This window comes from Schistocerca serialis, chromosome 9, assembly GCF_023864345.2.
Source record: "Schistocerca serialis cubense isolate TAMUIC-IGC-003099 chromosome 9, iqSchSeri2.2, whole genome shotgun sequence".
Taxonomy (NCBI): domain Eukaryota; kingdom Metazoa; phylum Arthropoda; class Insecta; order Orthoptera; family Acrididae; genus Schistocerca; species Schistocerca serialis.
In genome coordinates, this window is record NC_064646.1 from 399,813,738 (window position 1) to 399,836,356 (window position 22,619).

General features: G+C 46.2%; 1 protein-coding gene across 1 annotated transcript in view; it reads left to right on the forward strand.

The window, feature by feature from the left end:
* Positions 1-21,648, forward strand: part of LOC126419203 (glucose dehydrogenase [FAD, quinone]-like) — a 165,719-nt gene extending 144,071 nt beyond the window's left edge. The window contains exons 6-7 of the mRNA XM_050086339.1: positions 4,728-4,943; positions 20,812-21,648. Coding sequence (XP_049942296.1) covers positions 4,728-4,943; positions 20,812-21,648 — 1,053 coding nt within the window. The remainder of the gene's footprint in view (positions 1-4,727; positions 4,944-20,811) is intronic.
* Positions 21,649-22,619: the final 971 nt, after the last annotated feature.

Here is a 22,619-nt window from a genome sequence, read left to right on the forward strand (position 1 = left end):
CATTCATTGCTGCAGTGCCAGCTGGTGGAAAACGCGCGCCATGAGCTATTAAGAAAACAATAGACTACGCTACCGCACAAAACTGCAACAATATGTCATTGTGTTCCAAATAATGTCAATATTTTTCTGGAACCCTCTATATATGTGGCATGTGTTCTTTCGGTCATGTCCAAAACAGACACGACGTGGACAGTAACAGTCTTGAAATAGAGTGGCCTCTCCATAGTACCTATCTGACACCAGGAGAACTCTTTGGAATGAGTTAGAACGTCGACTTCAATCGACATCCCAGCATCCAACCTTCTCTGCTTTTGGCTATGAGGAACAATGGGCTCTCTTGCTGGAGGTTCGAGTGCTCGCTCGGGCTTGGGTGTGAGTGGTGGTGGTGGTGGAGAGGGCTGTATGGGCGCACGACGATCTTCAGCGCCCGCTCATTAACAGATTGAAATGGGTGTCAAGAAAATACTCAGAACAGTAAGTTAAAACAGAACGTAAAACACAGGTAACACGGTTGGAAAAATATGTGCCTACCCACACCGACAGTGGGACGAAGCATGCCGTCAGCAGTAAAACATGGACAACACAAGAAGAAAGTGGTAGAGGGAGCTAAAACAATGTAGCAGGTGGAAGTGGCTGGCTGACCGCAAGGAAAAAAAGGGAGGAGCCAGCCACTTTGCAATACCCTAAAACCTCCAGCCTAAAAGTTTAGGCCAGGGTCCAGACACATCACAAAACTTTAAAACCCTAGACACACACGTCTCATCATTAGCTAAAACACAGGACAGATCCCCAGCAACTTGTGCTTCTGCCCTTGCATCACTGTATAAAATGCAGTCTCTTAAAATGTGCCAGACAGAGATATGCACACCACAAGCATCACAAAACGGGGGATCCTCCTGCCGTAATAGAAAGCTATGTGTGAGAGGACAGTGCCCAATCCGAAGACTCGTGAGGGTCACTTCTTCCAACCTGAGCAACCGGCAGGAGGAACGCCGTGGCCGAGTTGTTGACTTCAGCAACCGCAATTTATTGGCCTCCCACAACTCCATGCACTTCTTGTGGAGCACAGAAATGACAGACAGCAAGGGAATAGGACACTGGACCACATCCTGCTCTCTGCAGGCCTCCTTGGCAGCCCAATCGGCCTGTTCATTGCCCCATACACCTACATGACCAGGCACCCAGCAGAAGGACACCTCCTTACCCCGCCGTTGGAGCAAGTACAGTTGGTGATATATCAGCTGGACCATATCCTCAGCTGGGCACAGATTCTGCAATGATTGTAAGGCACTAAGAGAATCGGAGCAGAGGAGAAATCGACTGCCCCAAACACGATTCATCTGCTCCAGTGCCTTCAGCATCGCGTGAAGTGTTGTCCTTAGCGTTAAGTTAGTTTAAGTAGTGTGTTAGCTAGGGACCAATGACCTCAGCAGTTTGGTTCCTTAGGAGTTCACACACACAGACATTTTGAACAATGGGCTGCTGTGATTCTTGAGATTCTCCCGGCGTATTTGATAATCAAAATATCCACGGGTGTCCTGTCGGTCTACAGGGTCCAACGGGCACAATATTTCGGCGATCATACATGTAGCCATCATCAGGTGAACTGACGGACTGAGCTGTTGTGAACGTGCCGGCACGGAGATCCGTACGCTATGGCTGCTCAGGGGGAACTGGGTTCCGTCGCGGCGGCGGCAGATTTAAATACCCTCCGCCCGCGGCGCTCACCCTCCACCGTCCGCGCCCCGCGCCATGGTCGCGCGGTGGAACAGATTGCGACGGCGTCTGAGATGACGTCGGTGTGATGGCTCTGTCCGCCGTGGTCGTCACAACTATACGTTTGCTCGATTTACTCTTGATTAACCCGATCGCTGGTTTCCAACCCTTGCTAAGATTATAGCCACAGTCACGGTTTATGAGGTCGTAATTGGTGCGAATTTCGATGGCCTCTCTAACAACGCTGTCCCAGTATCTCGACGTCGGTACCAGAATACTCGTGCGTTCATACTCCATAGCGTGATTTTCCGACAAACAGTGTTCAACGACCGCCGACTTGCTCAGATACATCAGTCGAGTGTGCCTCTGGTGTTCACGGCATCGATCCTCGACGGTACGCATCGTCTGATCAATATACGACTTGCCACATTGACACGGAATCTGGTACACGCCGGCCTTCCTCAAACCGAGGTCATCTTTGGTGCTCCCCACCAGTGCACGTGTTTTATTCGGAGGACAAAACACAGTTCCGACCCGGTGTTTCTTCAAAATGCGGGCGATTTTCCCCGAGAGTGCACCTGTACATGGAATAAACGCAGTGCCTACCTCCTCCCTCGTGATTTCATCCATCTCTACAGGTTGTGCTGTAGTGGTTGGGTGGAGAGCACGTTGAATCTGCCACTCTGAGTACCCATTTTTTCGAAATACAGTTCTCAGATGTTCCAATTCCTGGGGTAGACTCTCTGCGTCAGAGATAGTGCGCGCCCTGTGTACTAGAGTTTTAAGTACCCCATTCCTCTGTGAAGGGTGGTGGCAGCTGTCTGCGTGCAAATACAGATCAGTGTGCGTTGTCTTCCGATACACCCCATGACCTAGGGTGCCGTCAGCCCTTCTCTTGGCCAAGACGTGAAGGAAAGGTAATTTACCCTCCGTTTCAGTCTCCATAGTGAATTTGATGTTGGGGTGTATGGAGTTTAGATGTGTAAGGAAGACAAGGAGTTTGTCCATACCATGTGGCCAGATGACGAACGTGTCGTCCACGTAACGGAAAAGCAAGTAGGTTTCCATTCGGATGACGACAGGGCTTCCTCCTCGAAGTTCTCCATGTACAAATTCGCTACCACCGGTGAGAGTGGGCTACACATGGCGACTCCCTCCGTTTGTTCGTAGTATTCTCCATTAAAAAGAAAATACGTGGAAGTCAAGAAATGCCTAAAAAGTTCAGTGGTCTTCTCGCCAAACTTCTGACTAATCAATTCTAGTGACTCTCGCAGGGGTACCCTCGTAAACAAGGAAACGACGTCGAAACTCACCATGATATCTGACCCGTCCAACCTGAAGCTATCAAGGCGTTTAACAAAATCCACGGAATTACGGATGTGATGAGGGAATTTACCCACATAAGGACTTAATATTCCCGTCAGGTATTTGGCCAACAAATATGTAGGTGCCCTGATGTTGCTGACAATGGGGCGTAATGGTACCCCCTGGGCTGCTATTCTTCCACACTCATTGAAAGGATTCCCAGCAGAGTTTAAGCTGACATATAGGCGAAGGGTCATATTTCAACTAATATGAGGTACATTCAAGTTGTAAGGCCTCCGATTTTATTTTCACCGGACTGGAAAGAGATAGAAACATGCGCATTGTTTTAAAATGAGGCCGCGTTCATTGTCAATACGTCCCAGAGATGACAGCACGATACGGCAGATGGAATTTTACCGCCAGCGGCGAGAATGAGAACAGTTTTAAATACTTAAAATGGCAACGTTTTCCTTACTTGAACAGCGTGCAATCATTCGTTTTCTGAATTTGTGTGGTGTGAAACCAATTGAAATTCATCGACAGTTGAAGGAGACATGTGGTGATGGAGTTATGGATGCTTCGAAAGTGCGTTCGTGGGTGCGACAGTTTAATGAAGGCAGAACATCGTATGACAACAAAGTGAAACAACCTCGGGCTCGCATAAGCCGGTCTGACGACATGATCGAGAAAGTGGAGAGAATTGTTTTGGGGGATCGCCGAATGACTGTTGAACAGATCGCCTCCAGAGTTCGCATTTCTGTGGGTTCTGTGCACACAATCCTGCATGACGACCTGAAAATGCGAAAAGTGTCATCCAGGTGGGTGCCACGAATGCTGACGGTCGACCACATGGCTGCCCGGGTGGCATGTTGCCAAGCAATGTTGACGCGCAACGACAGCATGAATGGGACTTTCTTTTCGTCGGTTGTGACAATGGATGAGATGTGGATGCCATTTTTCAATCCAGAAACAAAGCGTTAGTCAGCTCAATGGAAGCACACAGACTCACCGCCACCAAAAAAATTTCAGGTAACCACCAGTGCTGAAAAAATGATGGTGTCCATGTTCTGGGACAGCGAGGGCATAATCCTTACCCATTGCGTTCCAAAGGGCACTACGGTAACAGGTGCATCCTACGAAAATGTTTTGAAGAACAAATTCCTTCCTGCACTGCAACAAAAACGTCCGGGAAGGGCTGCGCGTGTGCTGTTTCACCAAGACAACGCACCCGCACATCGAGCTAACGCTACGCAACAGTTTCTTCGTGATAACAACTTTGAAGTGATCCCTCATGCTCCCTACTCACCTGACGTGGCTCCTAGTGACTTTTGGCTTTTTCCAACAATGAAAGACACTCTCCGTGGCCGCACATTCACCAGCCGTGCTGCTATTGCCTCAGCGATTTTCCAGTGGTCAAAACAGACTCCTAAAGAAGCCTTCGCCGCCGCCATGAAATCATGGCGTCAGCGTTGTGAAAAATGTGTACGTCTGCAGGGCGATTACGTCGAGAAGTAACGCCAGTTTCATCGATTTCGGGTGAGTAGTTAATTAGAAAAAAAAATCGGAGGCCTTAGAACTTGAATGCACCTCGTAGGTGTTTGGATACTTTTGATCAGATATTGCTATGGTTCGCGCCGCCAGCTAATCGCCTTTGAGTTGAGGGCCTGAGACTGAACCACGTGTGGAGTGTATGGCGTGGTGTGCAGGTGACGCGCGTGCTGATCGACCCGCGCAAGAAGCGCGCCACGGGCATCCAGTACGTGCGCGACGGCGAGGGCCGGCGCCTGCGGTCGGCGGTGGCGCGGCGCGAGGTGGTGCTGTCGGCGGGCAGCATCGGCTCTCCGCAGCTGCTGATGCTGTCCGGCGTGGGGCCGGCCGCGCACCTCCGCGAGCACGGCATCCCCGTCCTGCAGGACCTACAGGTCAGTCGACAGCGCAACGGTAATTCCGTAAAGCTGTTCTAACGTCCTTAGTGACTCCTAAAGCATCCCTAGCATATGGAATTTTTCCAGACGGTTGAAGAAATGCGGTTGTTAAACCTCTTTATAAGAAGGATGACAAGAAAGGCTAAAGCATTATTGTCGCCCACTTTCCTTACTATCGCCCTTTTCCAGAATACTGGAAAAATTAACTTGCTCAAGCGTAGTCTCATATACACTCACGCTCATAAATTAAGGATAATTGCAGAATGTGGTGGCACACAACGTGGCACTACGCAAAACTGGCGCTAATAGCGTAGGCACATAGGCAATACACACGACACAGATCTGTAAGTACACGGTATTGGTGATAAGTTGAGAAAAACGTCCCGAAACACATGTGCTACAAAACACCATGTTTCCTGTGCATGTACCCCGACATCAATGTGGGATATGATCACCATGCACATGTACATAGGCCGCACAACGGCTTGGGATACTCTGGATCAGGTGGTCGACCAGCTGCTGGGGTATAGTCTGCGATTCTTGCACCAGTGCCTTTTGGAAGCTCCTAAAGTGTCGTAGGGATTTGAAGATGTGCAGCGATACGTCGACCGAGAGCATCCCAGGCGTGCTCGATGAAGTTTAGGTCTGGTGAACAGGCAGGCCACTCCATTTGCCTGATATCTTCTGTTTCAAGGTACTCCTCCCCGATGGGAGCTAGGTGGGACCGTGCGTTATCATCCATCAGATGGAAGGTGGGACCCACTGCACCCCTGGAAAGGCGGACATACTGGTGCAAAATGACGTTCCGATACACCTGACCTGTTACAGTTCCTCTGTCAAGACATGCAGGGTTTTACGTACACCATTCATAATCCCACCCCACACCATCAAACCACGACCTCCATACAGGTCCCTTTCAAGGACATTAAGCGGTTGGTATCTGGTTCCTGGTTCACGCCAGATGAAACCCCAGCGAGAATCACTGTTCAGACTATACCTGGACTCGTCTGTGAACATAACCAGGGGTCACTGTTCCAATGACCATGTACTGTGTGTGGTGTCACCACCAGACACCACACTTGCTAGGTGGTAGCCTTTAAATCGGCCACAGTCCGTTAGTATACGTCGGACCCGCGTGTCACCACTATCAGTGATTGCAGACCGAGCGCCGCCACAAGGCAGGTCTAGAGAGTCTTCATAGCACTCGCCCCAGTTGTACAGCCGACTTTGCTAGCAATGGTTCACTGACAAATTACGCTCTCATTTGCCGAGACGATAGTTAGCATAGCCTTCAGCTACGTCATTTGCTATGACCTAGCAAGGCGCCATTACCAGTTACTATTGATGCTGTAAAACATGTACCGTCAAGAGCGATGTTCACCAATTATGGATTAAAGTTAAGTATCCCAACAGCTACGACGTTTTTTGCTAAAGTATAGCTTCCTTGTCGAGTTCCAGACCTCACGCCAGCCTGCGTGAGCTTAAACGCGTGCCTTTCGGCTTCCTCCTAGTGAATTGGCTGTCTTGCCAGTCCACAACACTGTGTTCTTGACACCAGGCTTTACGGGCTCCCCTGTGACCAGGGGTCAGTGGAACGCACCTTTCAGGTCTCCGGGCGAATAAACCGTGTCTGTTCAGTCGTCCGTAGACTGTTTGTCTGGAGACAACTGTTCCAGTGGTTGCAGTAAGGTCCCGAGCAAGGCTACTTGCAGTACTCCGTGGCCTTCTGCGGACACTGATGGTGAGATATCGGTCTTCTTGTGGTGTTGTACACTGTGGATGTCCCGTATTGTAGCGCCTGGACACGTTTCCTGTCTGCTGGAATCGTTGCCATAATCTTGAGATCACACTTTGCGGCACACAGAGGGCCCATGCTACGACCTGCTGTGTTTGACCAACCTCCAGTCGCCCCTCATAACGTCATCAATATGTGTTCTTTGAGCCATTTTCAACACACTGTCACCATTAGCACGTCTGAAAACGTGTGTACACTTACTCGCTGCACCGTACTCAGACATGCACCAACACACCTCTGCCTATGTGGACTGATGCCAGGGCCACCGTACGACGACCGCAGGTCAAATGCACCGCATGGTCATAGCCCGAGGTGATTTAAACCCGCAAACCGCCCACCAGAGCGTTCTTTCACCGTGTATCAGCATTATCCTTAGTTTATGAGATTGAGTGTATAAATTACGAGAGGCTTCTCTAAGTAATGCGAGACATTTCTTCCTGAAATCAGGCTGGTTTTAGTCAAGTTCCAATATACCATATTATTCTCTATTGGCTACAAAACCCTATTTTTCAACATAACCTCCGTTCAATGCGACGGCCTTACACCACTTTGCTGCGAGGGCCTGTATGATTGCATGGTACCACACTACCGGTCGACGTCGAAGCCAACGTCTTGCTGCATCAATAACGTCCCCTTGATCTACGTACAGTTTCCCGAGCCGGCCGCCGTGACCGAGTGGTTCTAGGCGCTTTAGTGCGGAACCGTTCGGCTGCTACGGTCGCAGGTACTAATCCCGCCTCGGGCATGGATGTGTGTGATGTCCTTAGGTTAGTTAGGTTTAACTAGTTCTAAGTCTAGGGGACTGATGACCTCCGATGTTAAGTCCCAAAGTGCTCAGAGCCATTTGAATCATTTTGAACAGTTTACCGAGGAGTCCATCTTCCATTGGGTCAAACAGGTGGAAGTTGGAAGGCGCGGCATCGGGGCTGTAGGGTTGGATGAGGAAAAACAGTGCAATGAAGTTTTGTGAGCTTCTCTCGGGTGCGCCGACCTGTGTCAGACCTTGCGTTGTCATGGAAAAGCAGAATTCGTTTGAATTTTTGAGGCGACTAACACGCTGAAGTCATTTCTTCAGTTTTCTGAGGAGAGCACAATACGCTTCAGAATTGATCGTTGCACTGCTTCAGTCCCCATGACTTTTACCGGCTAAGATTCCGGCCTTGAACTTTTTCTTCGGAGGCGCTGTCATTTGGCACCACTCCATTTGTTTCCGGTTCGAAGTGATGAAATCATGTTTTATCGCCTGTGCCGATGTTCGACAAAACAATGTCACGATCAGCCAACACGCAAGCATTTCCGCAGAGACGGGCCTTCGTTGCACTTCATGGTCTTTTGCCACACGGCGAGGAACCTATACCTCGAGTGAGTCAGCACTACCAAACAGAGATGTCCAGTTGTGCAGCGAGATATTAGATCGTGATGTGCCGACCATTTCGAGTGAGAGTGTCCACAGGTTCAATATTCTAGGTGTCACAGCTGTGCTCGTCCGGCCGGTGCGCGGGAAATCAGACAGGTTTGCGCGACCTCGTTTTGCGACGACGACAGGCGCCTCGCCCAATGACTCATCGTACATTTGTTAACTGCCAGGACTCCGTAGACATCCTGCAAGCGCCTATGAATACCTGCGTTTTCTGATTTTCTGCCAAAAGAAAATGACAGCTCTCTGTTTCGAACGCACGTCTGTTACAGAGGCCATTTTGAAAGCTACGTAAAGCACCGACACCTATCGGAACTTCATGAAACTGTAGGAGATCAGGAAGGAATATTCCACGATCTCCCACAACAAATTCCACACTTCTTCAGCCGAATTTTGCAGAGAAAAGGAAATGTTTTGCACTAGTTTTTGAACGCTTCTCGTAGAAACAACTTACTTAGCACATCGCAGGTTGGTTCTAGAAGGTTCACTCAACTGAGAATGCTATTTATATATTCCTTCGCCAAATATTACAAACTTTAAATAATAAATTAACGGCAATTAATACTTCTGGCGATCTTTGCGAGGAGTTTGGTCGCGTAGATCATGTTACTCTGTTAAAAAAAAAAAAAAAAAAAAACCTTTTGGTTTCTGGAGTTGATGGATTTACAACAGAACTGATTTGAATCATACTTAGGAAACAGACGGCAAAAAGAATGAGATATTCACTCTGCAGCGGAGTGTGCGCTGATATGAAACTTCCTGGCGGATTAAAACTGTGTGCTGCAGCGAGATTCGAACTCGGGACTTTTGCCTTTCGCGGGCAAGTGCTCCACCATCTGAGCTACCGAAGCACGACTCACGTCCTCTCCTCACAGCTGTACTTCTGCCAGTATGTCGTCTCCTACCTTCCACACTACAGAAGCTCTCCTGCGAGGCACTGGCAGAAGTAAAGCTGTGAGGACGGGGCGTGAGTCGTGATTGGGTAGGTCAGCTGGTAGAGCACTTGCCGGCGAAAGGCAAAAGTCCCGAGTTCGATTCTCGCTGCGGCACACAGCTTCAATCTGCCAGGAAGTTTCGACGGCAAAAAGTTTTGCTGCATAATTCAAAGTTGCAAGGAGAGAAATTTTTAGTGACTGGTAAGAAGAGATCAGAGTCCCAAAAGGTTTAATTTTCGGTCCACTTCTACTCCAGATACTGGGTCTCTCCAAAAAGTCATCAGGTGCAGTTTACCTGGTGTTTCAGCTGATAGTTGGATTTTCGTTCTTGGAATGTGTAGCTGGTGTCAGTCCAAACAAATACTGCTCGTCACGTGTTTCATGCAACGTCCAGCGCAGCGGAAAGCGATGGTTTTTTTCCGCTAAAAAAGAAATATTTTTTTAAAGCGGAGTTTTACGTGTCCATTCGACAGACCGGTCTCAAATTAGTCTAGTGGGATTTTCGGTTTAGACATGTGTATTAACGGACAGTAAAACCTTTGTTCGCCATATCTTGGTTTCCCGTCTCTCTCCGCCCAGGCCCACGCTGACTACTACCTAAATACAGCAGCGCTGTTTAGTCGCTGCTGGGTTACTGGGTATCCTTCGTGTAGTACTGTTTCTGTTAATACATACCGCTAAACGAACATTGCACTAGAATAATTTGGGACAGATCTATCGAAACTAATTTTGATTGTAACTGGAAACAAACCGACGCTTTCCGTTCACGCAGGGCTTTCCAAAAAACATATGATAGGCAGCATTTGTTTTCTCCAGCATTTGTTTGGTTTTGGCCCGCTCTATCTACACATTTAAAAATCGAAATGGCAAATATCTGCCAGAAAAACCAGAGAAAATGTGCCTGAGGACTCTTATGAAAGGCACTTTGTACGAGGTGCTATCCAAAATTTTCGGGACTGATGCTGGCATCTGTTGAAAACCTTACCTTTGGGCTAATGGTCACCATCATCCTCGAAGTAGTTCCCGTCCGCACGAACACACCGGTTCCGACGCTTCTGCCACTGGTCAAACGTTTTCTGGAAGTCCTGTTCTTTGAGGGTGTTTATCACCACCAGTGATGCTTCTTGAATCCTCTCTAGAGTGTCGAACCGACGGCCTTTCAACTTGAGTTTCAGTTTTGGGAATAGCGTGAAGTCGCAAGGTGCCAAATCTGGCTAGTACGGTGGGTGGGGTACAGTCGCCATGTTGTTTTTTGCCAAAAAGGTCCTGGTGAGCTAGGACGTGTGACAGGGCGCGTTGTCGTGATGCAGCAGCCAGTTCCCTTGACGCCAAAGTTCGGGCCGTCGTCGCCGCACGTTTTCACAGAGCCGTCGCAAAACGTCACAGTAGTACACGGAATTCACTGTTTGGTTGGGTGGGACGAATTCTTTGTGCACAATTCCCTTGGTATCAAAGAAAACGATGATCATGCTCTTCACTTTTCTCTTCACCTGTCTCGCCTTTTTGGGTCTTGGAGAGCCTGGGCTCTTCCACTGGGACAACTGTTGCTTTGTCTATGGGTCATAACCGTAAATCCAGCTCTCGTCGCCGGTGATAAACCGTGACAAAAAGGTTGGGTCATCAGATACGGTCTGACGAATTCGATACGCACGTGCTGTTCTGTTCACAGATCCATCATAAAATCGCCACACACCAAACACAAAGTATTACGGAAATCACTGTGGACATGCAACACGTGCTCCCAGCTGAATACCACTCCGCACACTGATTCATCAGATATGCAGCTCTCGCCACTTAGCGGTGCAAAGATCTACTACTCCTACTTTCCAGATGGCAGCACAAGTCCCGAAAATTTTGGATTCTACCTCGTATATACAGCAAGTCCCAGAAAGAATGGTCAATATTCAGGGATATGACAGGAACGACCATTCGAAGCAAACAAGTACGGTAAACGTTGGCTCTGAAGTGAATACCTTACGAGTTATGAGAACTTATTGATCTTCGCTACTGTGAAACGTCTATTCTATTGATCAAGTGTTCATGGCTCTTAAGGCAAGCACTTTAGAGATCATGTTTAAAAGACAATTTTTCCTTCTTATGTCCCTTACTACTCCTCTCAAAATATGGAAAGCAAATAGCGTGCAGTGGAAAAGATTTTTTTCACAATACTGAAGATGAGGAAGTACCCATAGCTCTCAAGTTTTGTGTTTTAGATCCCATGTTTGCGGGACTTTTTTGCTTGCAATAATCGTTCCTGTCATATGTCTGACTACTTAAGATTTCTATTGGGACAACCTGCATATATGTGAATGAACTTTTACTTAACATTAATCAAGTACGTTGGTACTTTATCCATCCGTTACTAGCGTTACAATAAATCCCATTAAAAAGCAACAGAAGAGATTGTTGTTGGTGCTTCTCAAAGAATAATTAAACGGTACTCCGAAAATGAACTCTCCCTAAATTTTGAGAAAACACACTGTATTCAGTTTCATGCAACGAATATTCATAACAACAATTGATGTAGCACAGCAACAGTACTCAGTAAATAGGGTAGAATGACAGAAGTTCTCTGGTGTACATACTGGTGCTAACATGAGCTGGAAGAACCGTATTATTGCGCTGTTCAAACCATTTAATTTCAGCTACTTCTGCTCTTCATATAATTACTAGCCTTGGAATTCAAACGAATCAACTTCCTGACAAACTTTCCGTATTTGCTCTCTTATGGAATAATTTTCTGGGTTGATTCGTCACTTAAAAAGAAAATACTGATGCATAGGAATAATATGAGGTGTTCAGCAGTAGTCGTCTTGTACGTACCTCTTCAGTGAGTTTGGCATTTTAACCGCATCATCACAATCATACATCACAATCAAACATTCTCCAGTGAAATTCATCATAAATCGCAATTTGAGAAGAACAGTGATGTCCATGCCGTCTGACTTTTAGTACATATTATTAAGGCTGACAGTGGTTCAGGAAGAATTTCAGTATGCAGCAACAACAGTGTTTGACCATTTGTACAATAACATACAATGTCTGACAGAAATGCAAGTTTTGTATCTAACCTAAAATCATTTCTCTTACACAACTGCTCATACTCTATAGACGAATTTGTATTTAAAACTGGAATTCTGTAAAAAGGAAGGAAAAATGTGGTTTTGTAAATGTAGAGTCGTGAATAGGACTAAAAAATTATATGTTCATTAATGTTAACTCTTACCATACATATACATATTCTGTTAACTGATTCATTCCACATCATTTGGATAAAATAACCGTTCAAATGATCTGTGGAACATATAACTAACTGGCAATAAAATAATGACACTAGCGTGAGAAAAGTGATATATTGAGAAACACCTATCAATGACTTTTATACTCTTCATCATACTCTCATCCCGTACCTATACACAGCCGCAAATATGCAGTCCATCATTCAACGCAGTGTCACCCTGTTCATCATCTCTGCCGTTTTTTCCTTTCACCCGCTCCGCAAACTCCACAGTTTATGAGTCCTAAAGAGTTACAGGGTGTATCAAAAAGAATCATAACTATTATGTTATTTGAGAAATGTGCGTGGCCAACGTACTGTTGGAAAGAGCAAACTCTCAAGTTTTATATGGGGCACCGCCACACTGGCATCTGGAAGTGCGGAAATGTTTAAATCAAGGGATTAGTGAACGATGTATCGGTCGCACTGAACCAAATGATTCAGCCTTACATTACTGGCCTCCGATGTCACTGGACCTGACTGTATATGATTATTTCCTGCGGTGGTTTAAAAAAGACTCTGTTTATGTGCCTTCGTTACCAATAACAATGAATGAACTGAGACATGGCATAACAGCAGGTGGAAGCTGTAACTCAAGACATGTTCGCTGCAGTGTTGGAACAATCTGAATACTGCGGTGACATATACCGCTGACATCGAGGGGAGTATACTCAACACCGGCCGGCCGGGGTGGCCGAGCGGTTCTAGGCGCTACAGTCTGGAACCGCGCGACCGATACTGTCGCAGGTTCGAATCCTGCCTCGTGCATGGATGTGTGTGATGTCCTTAGGTTAGTTAGGTTTAAGTAGTTCTAAGTTCTAGGGGACTGATGACCTCAGAAGTTAAGTCCAATAGTGCTCAGAGCCATTTGAACCATATACTGAACACCCACAAAAAGGTATAAAAAATACTTTTTGAGTTTCTCGTTCATTGAAAAACAAAATTCATTATATATGTATATAGACATTCCAACTCGGATGATTCTTTTTGATACAACGTATACAACATTCATCACACTACCTAAGTTTCTTTGCTACTGCTCTGTATTGATTAGTTGTAGAAGCATTAACTGGTGTAGCTTCTGTAATTGGCATCACTGTCATTATTACCATAGTTTTTAGTAAGAGGACTAGCTGATGAGTCTGAAGCAGAAGTTCTACAGTAGAGTGGTTTAGAGTGCCTTTTGAAACAACCTCTTTACCCTGCTACGAAGTAATATATGTTGTTGTAAGACAAAAATGGAGAGGCAGCTACCTTTTGAGGTCGAATGATTACTTAAGTTGATAATATTGTTAAAAGCGGGATATTAATTTTATTAATCGAAAAAGGGTGCAAAAGGTAGAGGGAGCTGTGATTGTAAATGTTTTACCTCCGGACAGTAACGACGACATCAAAAAGATGAGTACTCCAATGGTAGTTGTGGATTTCGTAATCTAAATACTTATGTTCAAGGGGGCATTGCTTCTTACAACAAGCTGATGTTCATGCACAGTCTCACCTTGCTCTATCAAGTTCTGCAATTCGTTGCTGAAGGAAAATTATACAGGATTGCTGGATAGAAGTTGGTTGGTACAGGCGAAGGACGCACCGCTTGAAAAGAATCAGAGCATACTACCAGTCCATTTTAGCATCAGTCGTAGCATACGGTGCGAATGTTTGAGTTCATAGATTACAGCTGGTGAAGCGAGCCTCATTAGTGAAAAGAGTTTAACGAGGAGTGCTATTAACTCTTACCATACATATACATATTCCGTTAACTGATTCATTCCACATCATTTGGATAAAATAACCGTTCAAATGATCTGTGGAACATATAACTAACTGGCAATAAAATAATGACACTAGCGTGAGAAAAGTGTCCAAGGAATAGAAAAGCAACTGGAATCACTCAACAGAGGAAAGTCCACTGGACCTGACGGGATACCAATTCGATTCTACACAGAGTACGCGAAAGTACTTGCCACCCTTCTAACGGAAGGTTCCAAATGTTTGGAAAAGAGCACAGGTAGTACCAGTCTTCAAGAAGGGTCGTCGAGCAGATGCGCAAAACTATAGGCCTACATCTCTGACGTCGATCTGTTGTAGAATTTTAGAACATGTTTTTTGCTCGAGTATTATGTCGTTTTTCGAAACCCAGACTCTACTATGTAGGAATCAACATGGATTCCGGAAACAGCGATCGTGTGAGACCCAACTCGCTTTATTTGTTCATGAGACCCAGAAAATATTAGATACAGGCTCCCAGATAGATGCTATTTTTCTTGACTTCCGGAAGGCGTTCGATACAGTTCCGCACTGTCGCCTGATAAACAAAGTAAGAGCCTACGGAATATCAGACCAGCTGTGTGGCTGGATTGAAGAGTTTTTAGCAAACAGAACACAGCATATTGTTATCAATGGAGAGACGTCTACAGACGTTAAAGTAACCTCTGGTGTGCCACAGGGGAGTGTTATGGGACCATTGCTTTTCACAATATATATAAATGACCTAGTAGATAGTGTCGGAAGTCCCATGCGGCTTTTCGCGGATGATGCTGTAGTATACAGAGAAGTTGCAGCATCAGAAAATTGTAGCGAAATGCAGGAAGATCTGCAGCGGATAGGCACTTGGTGCAGGGAGTGGCAACTGACCCTTAACATAGACAAATGTAATGTATTGCGAATACATAGAAAGAAGGATCCTTTATTGTATGATTATATGATAGCGGAACAAACACTGGTAGCAGTTACTTCTGTAAAATATCTGGGAGTATGCGTGCGGAACGATTTGAAGTGGAATGATCATATAAAATTAATTGTTGGTAAGGCGGGTACCAGGTTGAGATTCATTGGGAGAGTCCTTAGAAAATGTAGTCCATCAACAAAGGAGGTGGCTTACAAAACACTCTTTCGACCTATACTTGAGTATTGCTCATCAGCGTGGGATCCGTACCAGATCGGGTTGACGGAGGAGATAGAGAAGATCCAAAGAAGAGCGGCGCGTTTCGTCACAGGGTTATCTGGTAACCGTGATAGCGTTACGGAGATGTTTAACAAACTCAAGTGGCAGACTCTGCAAGAGAGGCGCTCTGCATCGCGGTGTAGCTTGCTCGCCAGGTTTCGAGAGGGTGCGTTTCTGGATGAGGTATCGAATATATTGCTTCCCCCTACTTATATCTCCCGAGGAGATCACGAATGTAAAATTAGAGAGATCACAGCGCGCACGGAGGCTTTCAGACTCGTTCTTCCCGCGAACTGGAACAGGAAAGAGAGGTAATGACAGTGGCACGTAAAGTGCCCTCCGCCACACACCGTTGGGTGGCTTGCGGAGTATAAATGTAGATGTAGAAGATTAACGGGCGCCCACTGCACTACCCCGAATGAGAATTTATTAGTAACTCTACGAATATGCCCACTGCTCTTGGAAATGAAGGAAAGGGAAGCATTTTACTGGTAAAATGGAAATGAGCGTTTGGCGTCATTGGCCGGGAGGCCCCTTCGGGGCAGGTCCGGCCGCCTTGGTGCAAGTCTTATAACATTCGACGCCGCAGAGCGACCAGCGCGCCGGATGGGGATGAAATGATGATGAGGACAACACAACACCCAGTCCCTGAGCGGAGAAAGTCCCCGACCCACCCGGGAATCGAACCCGGGCCCCTTAGGACGGCAGTCCGTCACGCTGACCATTCGGCTTCGGGGCGGACATTTTACTGGTTAAAGAAAGGCAGTCAGATGAAAGCGCAAAGGATGCTTGGAAAAGGGGCCAGTTCGAAAAAGTTAATGAAGGTTATGTACATTAAAACTGTGGCAAAATGAATATGACACCTCAGGCAAAGGTAGAAAGCATACGAATTTCTCCCTAAAATCAAGGAGGGACTAAAAATGAGATTTCTTAACCCGTCGAGTGAATTGATACGTTACCTAACTGACCATGGCCCACATACTACGTATCTATACAAAATCAAAAGACAGTTAATGATAAATGCGCCTGCGGCAGTGTGGCCACACCAGAACACACTTTGTGGGACTGCGTGGTCTACGAATCTACGAAGATGCAGCGGTTTGTGGCCCTCAGGCATTAAGGATGCTGGACCCCAAAACAGCGAGTCGACCTGACACATCTTGGACGATATTGCAGCTACAGCATGCAGGAAGACACGTCAGCATGTTGCCATACCGGCTAGACAACATACTCTGCAGATGTAAGAGAGACAGCTGAGGTCGGCGACCACCGAATGAAATAGTCTCTCAAGAATCTACATTGCGTTAGTGCAAGTGGTCACGGAAGTGTGCGCTTTAAGACTTGACAGTGATTGCTGGAATAGCTTGTTATGGTGGAAATACTGCTGACGGGCTGCCGGACGCCCAAGGAAGCCAGCAGACAATCGTTGTTGACCGGGGTAGTATGAGGGTGGATCCAGTAGCAGGGAAAACCATTCACAGGTTAAATACACTAAAATAAATGAACAATCACAGAAGAGTATTAGTAGCTGGGTAGCTTTTCAAGGGTTTTATTGTAGTTTTGAAGCAATAGAAGTAGTTGTAGTATTTAAAAAATTAAGAATCATAAATAAATGGTTAATATATAAATTTATTATTATCCAAGGAAATTTGATTTATATGGCCTATTTTAGATATTCAGATTGTAGGCTGCAGTTATGAAGAATAAATAAAAGGCGAAGGAAGCATTTTTCAGTAAAAGAGCTCTGCTGATTTCGGATACTGATATGGAACTGAGGAACAAATTCCTGAAATTGTACATTTGGAGCACAGCACTGCATTGAAGTGAGGCGTGGCCCACTGGAATTGCGGAGGAGAAGAAACTGGAAACCTTTGCGGTCGCGCGGTTCCAGACTGAAGCGCCTAGGACCGCTCGGCCACACCGGCCGGCGAAACGCGGCTCTACGGAAGAAAAAAATTAAATGGATAGATGACGTACTGCAGAGAATATAGGTCTATGGAAGACCCTTATCAGAAGAACGGCCTGGTTAATGGAACGTCTGGCACGATATCCAAGACAAAGAATAGTATACTGAAATTATGCAAGATATGGAAAAACTGGTAGAAGCCGACCTCGGGGAAGATCAGTTCGGATTCCGTAGAAATATGGGAACACGTAAGGCAATACTGACCCTACGACTTATTTTAGAAGAAAGATTAAGAAAAGGCAAACCTACGTTTCTAGCATTTGTAGACTTAGAGAAAGCTTTTGACAATGTTGACTGGAATACTCTCTTTCAAATTGTAAAGGTGGCAGGGGTAAAATACAGGGAGCGAAAGGCTATTTACAATTTGTACAGAAACCAGATGGCAGTTATAAGAGTCGAGGGACATGAAAGGGAAGCAGTGGTTGGGGAGGGGGTGAAACAGGGTTGTAGCCTATTCCCGATGTTGTTCAATCTGTATATTGAGCAAGCAGTAAAGGAAACAAAAGAAAAATTCGGAGTAGGTACTAAAATCCATGGAGAAGAAATAAAAACTTTGAGGTTCGCCGTTGACCCTGTAATTCTGTCAGAGACAGCAAAGGACTTGGAAGAGCAGTTGAACGGAATGGACGTTGTCTTGAAAGGAGGATATAAGATGAACATCAACAAAAGCAAAACGAGGATAATGGAATGTAATCGAATGAAGTAAGGTGATGCTGAGGGGATTACAGTAGGAAATGAGACACTTAAAGTAGTAGATGAGTTTTGCTATTTGGGGAGCAAAATAATTGATGATGGTCGAAGTAGAGAGGATATAAAATGTAGACTGGCAATGGCAAGGAAAGCGTTTCTGAAGAAGAGAAATTTGTTAACATCGAGTGTAGATTTAAGTGTCAGGAAGTCGTTTCTGAAAGTATTTGTATGGAGTGTAGCCATGTATGGAAGTGAAACATGGACGATAAATAGTTTCTAGCTTTCGAAATGTTCCATTCGTCTGTAAAGAATTCGCGTTAGTATTTTGCAGCCGTGACATATTAAACTGATAGTTCGGTAATTTTCACGTCTGTCAACGCCTGCTTTCTTTGGGATTGGAATTATTATATTCTTCTTGAAGTCTGAGGGTATTTCGCCTGTCTCATACATTTTGCTCACCATATGGTAGAGTTTTGTCAGGACTGGCTATCCCAAGGCTGTCAGTAGTTCTAATGGAATGTTGCCTACTCTCGGGGCCTTGTTTCGGCTTAGGTCTTTCAGTGCTCTATCAAACTCTTCACGCAGTATCATATCCCCCATGTCATCTTCACCTACATCCTCTTCCATTTCTATAACATTGCTCTCAGTTACATCGCCCTTGTATAGATCCTCTATATACTCCTTCCACCTTTCTGCTTTCCCTTCTGGTAGGACATGTTGTGAGGCATCAAGGGATCATCAATTTAGTATTGGAGGGCAGCATGGAGGGTAAAAATCGTAGAGGGATACCAAGAGATGATGAGTACACTACGCAGATTCAGAAGGATGTAGGCTGCAGTACGTACTGGGAGATGAAGAAGCTTGCACCGGATAGAGTAGCATGGAGAGCTGCATCAAACCATTCTCAGGACTGAAGACCACAACAACAACAACAACAGTAAGTGGAACGGTTACGAGGATAAAAAAAAGCACAAGTCAGCGGAAGATGGAAGACATGCAACATTTCGTAAGAACGGTGACGGTAAAAAGATCCTATGGGGGATCAGAGACGATTGTCACGCCTTGTCAGGGATTGTTGTTGTCAGCGAATGCTGGTGCATCTCATCTCAGCGAACATTCCGAAGAGAACTGAATGCAATGGATTATTAGCAACCCACTGGAATGTAGCGTTTGCAGCCATGCACCGTGTTTTAACGTTCAGTGCCTTGTATTCTAACAGGAAGCAGAATTTACCCTCCATTCTAGGCGATGACAAGATGAGGGCCTCACAATTGTTTAACTTGACGGGGGTTATAACGTGTTTTCTAGTGGTCTTGTCATCTTTACTGCGTTTCACACTTATTTTAACATTTGACAACGATATGATTACATCTACCGGAACTTGTGTATGATTTTTATATTGTTGTGGCTATCGTAAAACTCCTTCGTTATCCGTTTTCAAATGAGTATTCATCCTTCACCATTGCCAGGATCTTCTGAAAGGGCGCTGATGAACAGGCTGTTTAGCGCTCTAAAATTTTAAATCCATCCATCCATCCATCCATCCATCCATCCATCCATCCATCCATCGTCTGCTCAGAAGTATCCGGACATCTAGTGCTCATCGCAAAGGTGCTCCACTGAGTTCAGTTCGCAACTCTTGGCAGGTCAGTCCATTTCAGGAGTCTTACTGTCCACAGACCATCGCCCACAGAAACTGATTCATGAGAGGGTGCATTGTGGTGCTGATACTGTCATCGACTCCATATGGTCCCGGGTTCGATTCCCGGACGGGTTGGGGATTTTCTCTGCCTAGGGACTGAGTGTTTGTGTTGTCCTCATCATTTCATCATCAAATTCATCCTTTGTGACAGTGGCTCGATTGGACTGTGTAAAATATTGGTGTGAAAAAAATTGGGACTTCGTACGGGCGCTGATAACCGCGCAGTTGAGCGCCCCATAAACCAAACATCGTCATCATCACCGACTCCATTCAGTTACTCAACTGTTCACAGTACTTAGTTATGTAAAATGTGCTCATATCCTTCCGCATTTAGCGTTTTCTTGAGTGCAATAAGTGGATCGCACCCTAAAAAATACCGAAAAACACCCACGTTCTGTAACACCACCTCCTCTGTACTTTACTGTCAGCTCTATACATTATGGCAGGTAACGTTCACCAGGCATTCGCCAAATTAAAACTCTTCAATGGGATTTCCATAGGATGTAGCGTGGTTAATCTCTCCAGATCTCTCGCTTCCAGTCCTCCACTACCCACCCGCCTCGCTCTTTACATCGAGACCACAACCGTCAATTGTATGAGGAGCTGCTTGAACATTGTATCCCAATCTTTTTAACTTGCTACTCACAGTTATTGTGCTAGCTGAGCTGCTGTTATCACTTTGGAACTCACGAGTGACTCCTCCAGCCAATTTCAAGTGACTTTTTACTACCCTCTGCAATGCTCTAAGGTCCCTGGCTATCAGTGCATGAAGCCTGATAGCTTGATTTAGCTGTAGCTATTCCTTCGCATTTCCACTTCACAGTCATATGACCAGTAGCGACATGGCCAACTTTAGGAGGACTGAATTGTCCTTGAGGTGTTTCTTACCCAGGTGGCATCCAATGACTAGTTCCTAGAATTTACATTCGAAGCTATTGAGCTCTCCTGACCCACCAACTCTGCTGTTATTGCTTCGCTACTGACAACATAATATTCCCCGCCTCCTTTAATCTGGCGGGGCCACCTTTCGTGACATCTAGAGATCAATTCAACATCAGATTTGGGTGTCCGGGCACTTTTGATTAGATAGTGTAGATGTAGATACAATAGGAGTTATCCTAACACAATGTTTCTCTGTACAGGTGGGCGAGAACATGCAGGATCACATCGGCCTGGGCGGACTGACGTTTCTGATAGACAAGCCAGTCTCCATGGTGCAGAGCCGCTACGAGAACCTGCCGTCGGTGCTGCAGTACGCCATCTTCGGCGACGGCCCGCTCACCGTGCTGGGCGGCGTCGAGGGCCTCGCCTTCGTCAACAGCAAGTACGCCAACGCGTCCATCGACTGGCCCGACATCGAGTTCCACTTCGTGTCGGGCTCGACCAACTCGGACGGAGGCCGGCAGATCTGGCGGGCGCACGGGATCACGGACCGCTTCTACGAGCGCGTCTTCCGGCCGATCGACAACAAGGACGCGTGGAGCGTGATCCCCGTGCTGCTGCGGCCACGGAGCCGAGGCGTCATCAAACTGCGCAGCCGCAACCCGTTCGACTACCCGCTGATCTACCCCAACTACTTCACCGACCCGCAAGACATCAAGGTGCTCGTCGAGGGGGTCAAGATCGGAGTCGCGCTGTCCAGGACGCGTGCCTTCCGCCGCTTCAACAGCCGCCTGCACGAGATCCCGACGCCCGGCTGCGAGTCCGTGCCACGATTCACCGACGCCTACTGGGAGTGCCTGATACGCCACTACTCGGTGACCATCTACCACCCGATCGGCACTTGCAAGATGGGCCCCGCGTGGGACCCCGGGGCTGTCGTGGACCCCCAGTTGCGAGTGTACGGCATTCAGGGCTTGCGGGTCATTGACGCTTCCATCATGCCGTCCATGGTCAATGGAAATACCAACGCACCAGTCATCATGGTGGCCGAGAAAGGCGCGGATCTGATCAAACAATTCTGGCTCCGAAAAAATTGAACCTGAATTGGCTTCTGAGGATGACTAACTTGTCATTTCCTCGGAAATTTCCACTACTCTCGAAGCGTTCAGTCGACGCTGAGGCCTGTGTGCACTTAAAGACAGCAACAGTTACACTACTACAGTTTAATGTAGGTCGGTGTTTACATCCTTGTTTATTATAGGTGAATGAACATTAGGCCGTGGTCTAAGACACTTTTCTGTGCCTAATTATTCCTCTCCTAATGCTGGACACATCCTCAGAGGCTATGAAGATTTTGAGAGTTGATTATACAACTCAAGGACTTAAATTACACAAGTTGTGATCGTGAGTGCTAAATACAGCAAACTGCACCAACTTTTTCGCAGCACAAGCTCCTTAAAACACATCCGCTAGACTCCGCAATTTGTGGCAAAGCCAGATGACATCAAGGTCCAATCACTACGTGGCTACGCATAAACAGTTCGGCCTACCGGGGTTGTTTGAGTGTGAAAATCAACTAATAAATTCTTTATAGCCTCTGAGAATGCCTCCGGTAGAAACAAAAACATGCGTAATGTCTATACAACTAAAATAACCAAAGATACTACTACAGTTATCTCAATTTTCTCCAGAGATAGGGACTCTCTATATGTTCAAAGTCAAATCTACATTTTTTGACCCACTGACGAATGCCTTTTAACATAGTCCACAGCTGAACTTGAGCAGGAACTTACTTATCTGACACGTAAAGTCTTTGCCGCTATAACTGCACTCTCTGTCTTACCCCCTCTGCTGCCGTCGTGGAAATCCGGTTCGGTCGAGGACCTGCGTGCTACGCTCGCAATACCGAAGTACAGAGTACCTGTTGAATTGTTTCATTCTTATTTCTGACGAAAATCTATACAATGCCGTGTGTGTGAACAATCGTTGCTACCAATTGGCATTAGTTATTGCAGATATAATGTCTTGGGCGGTTTCAGCGACCATCAATTGACAAAGTATTTCATTT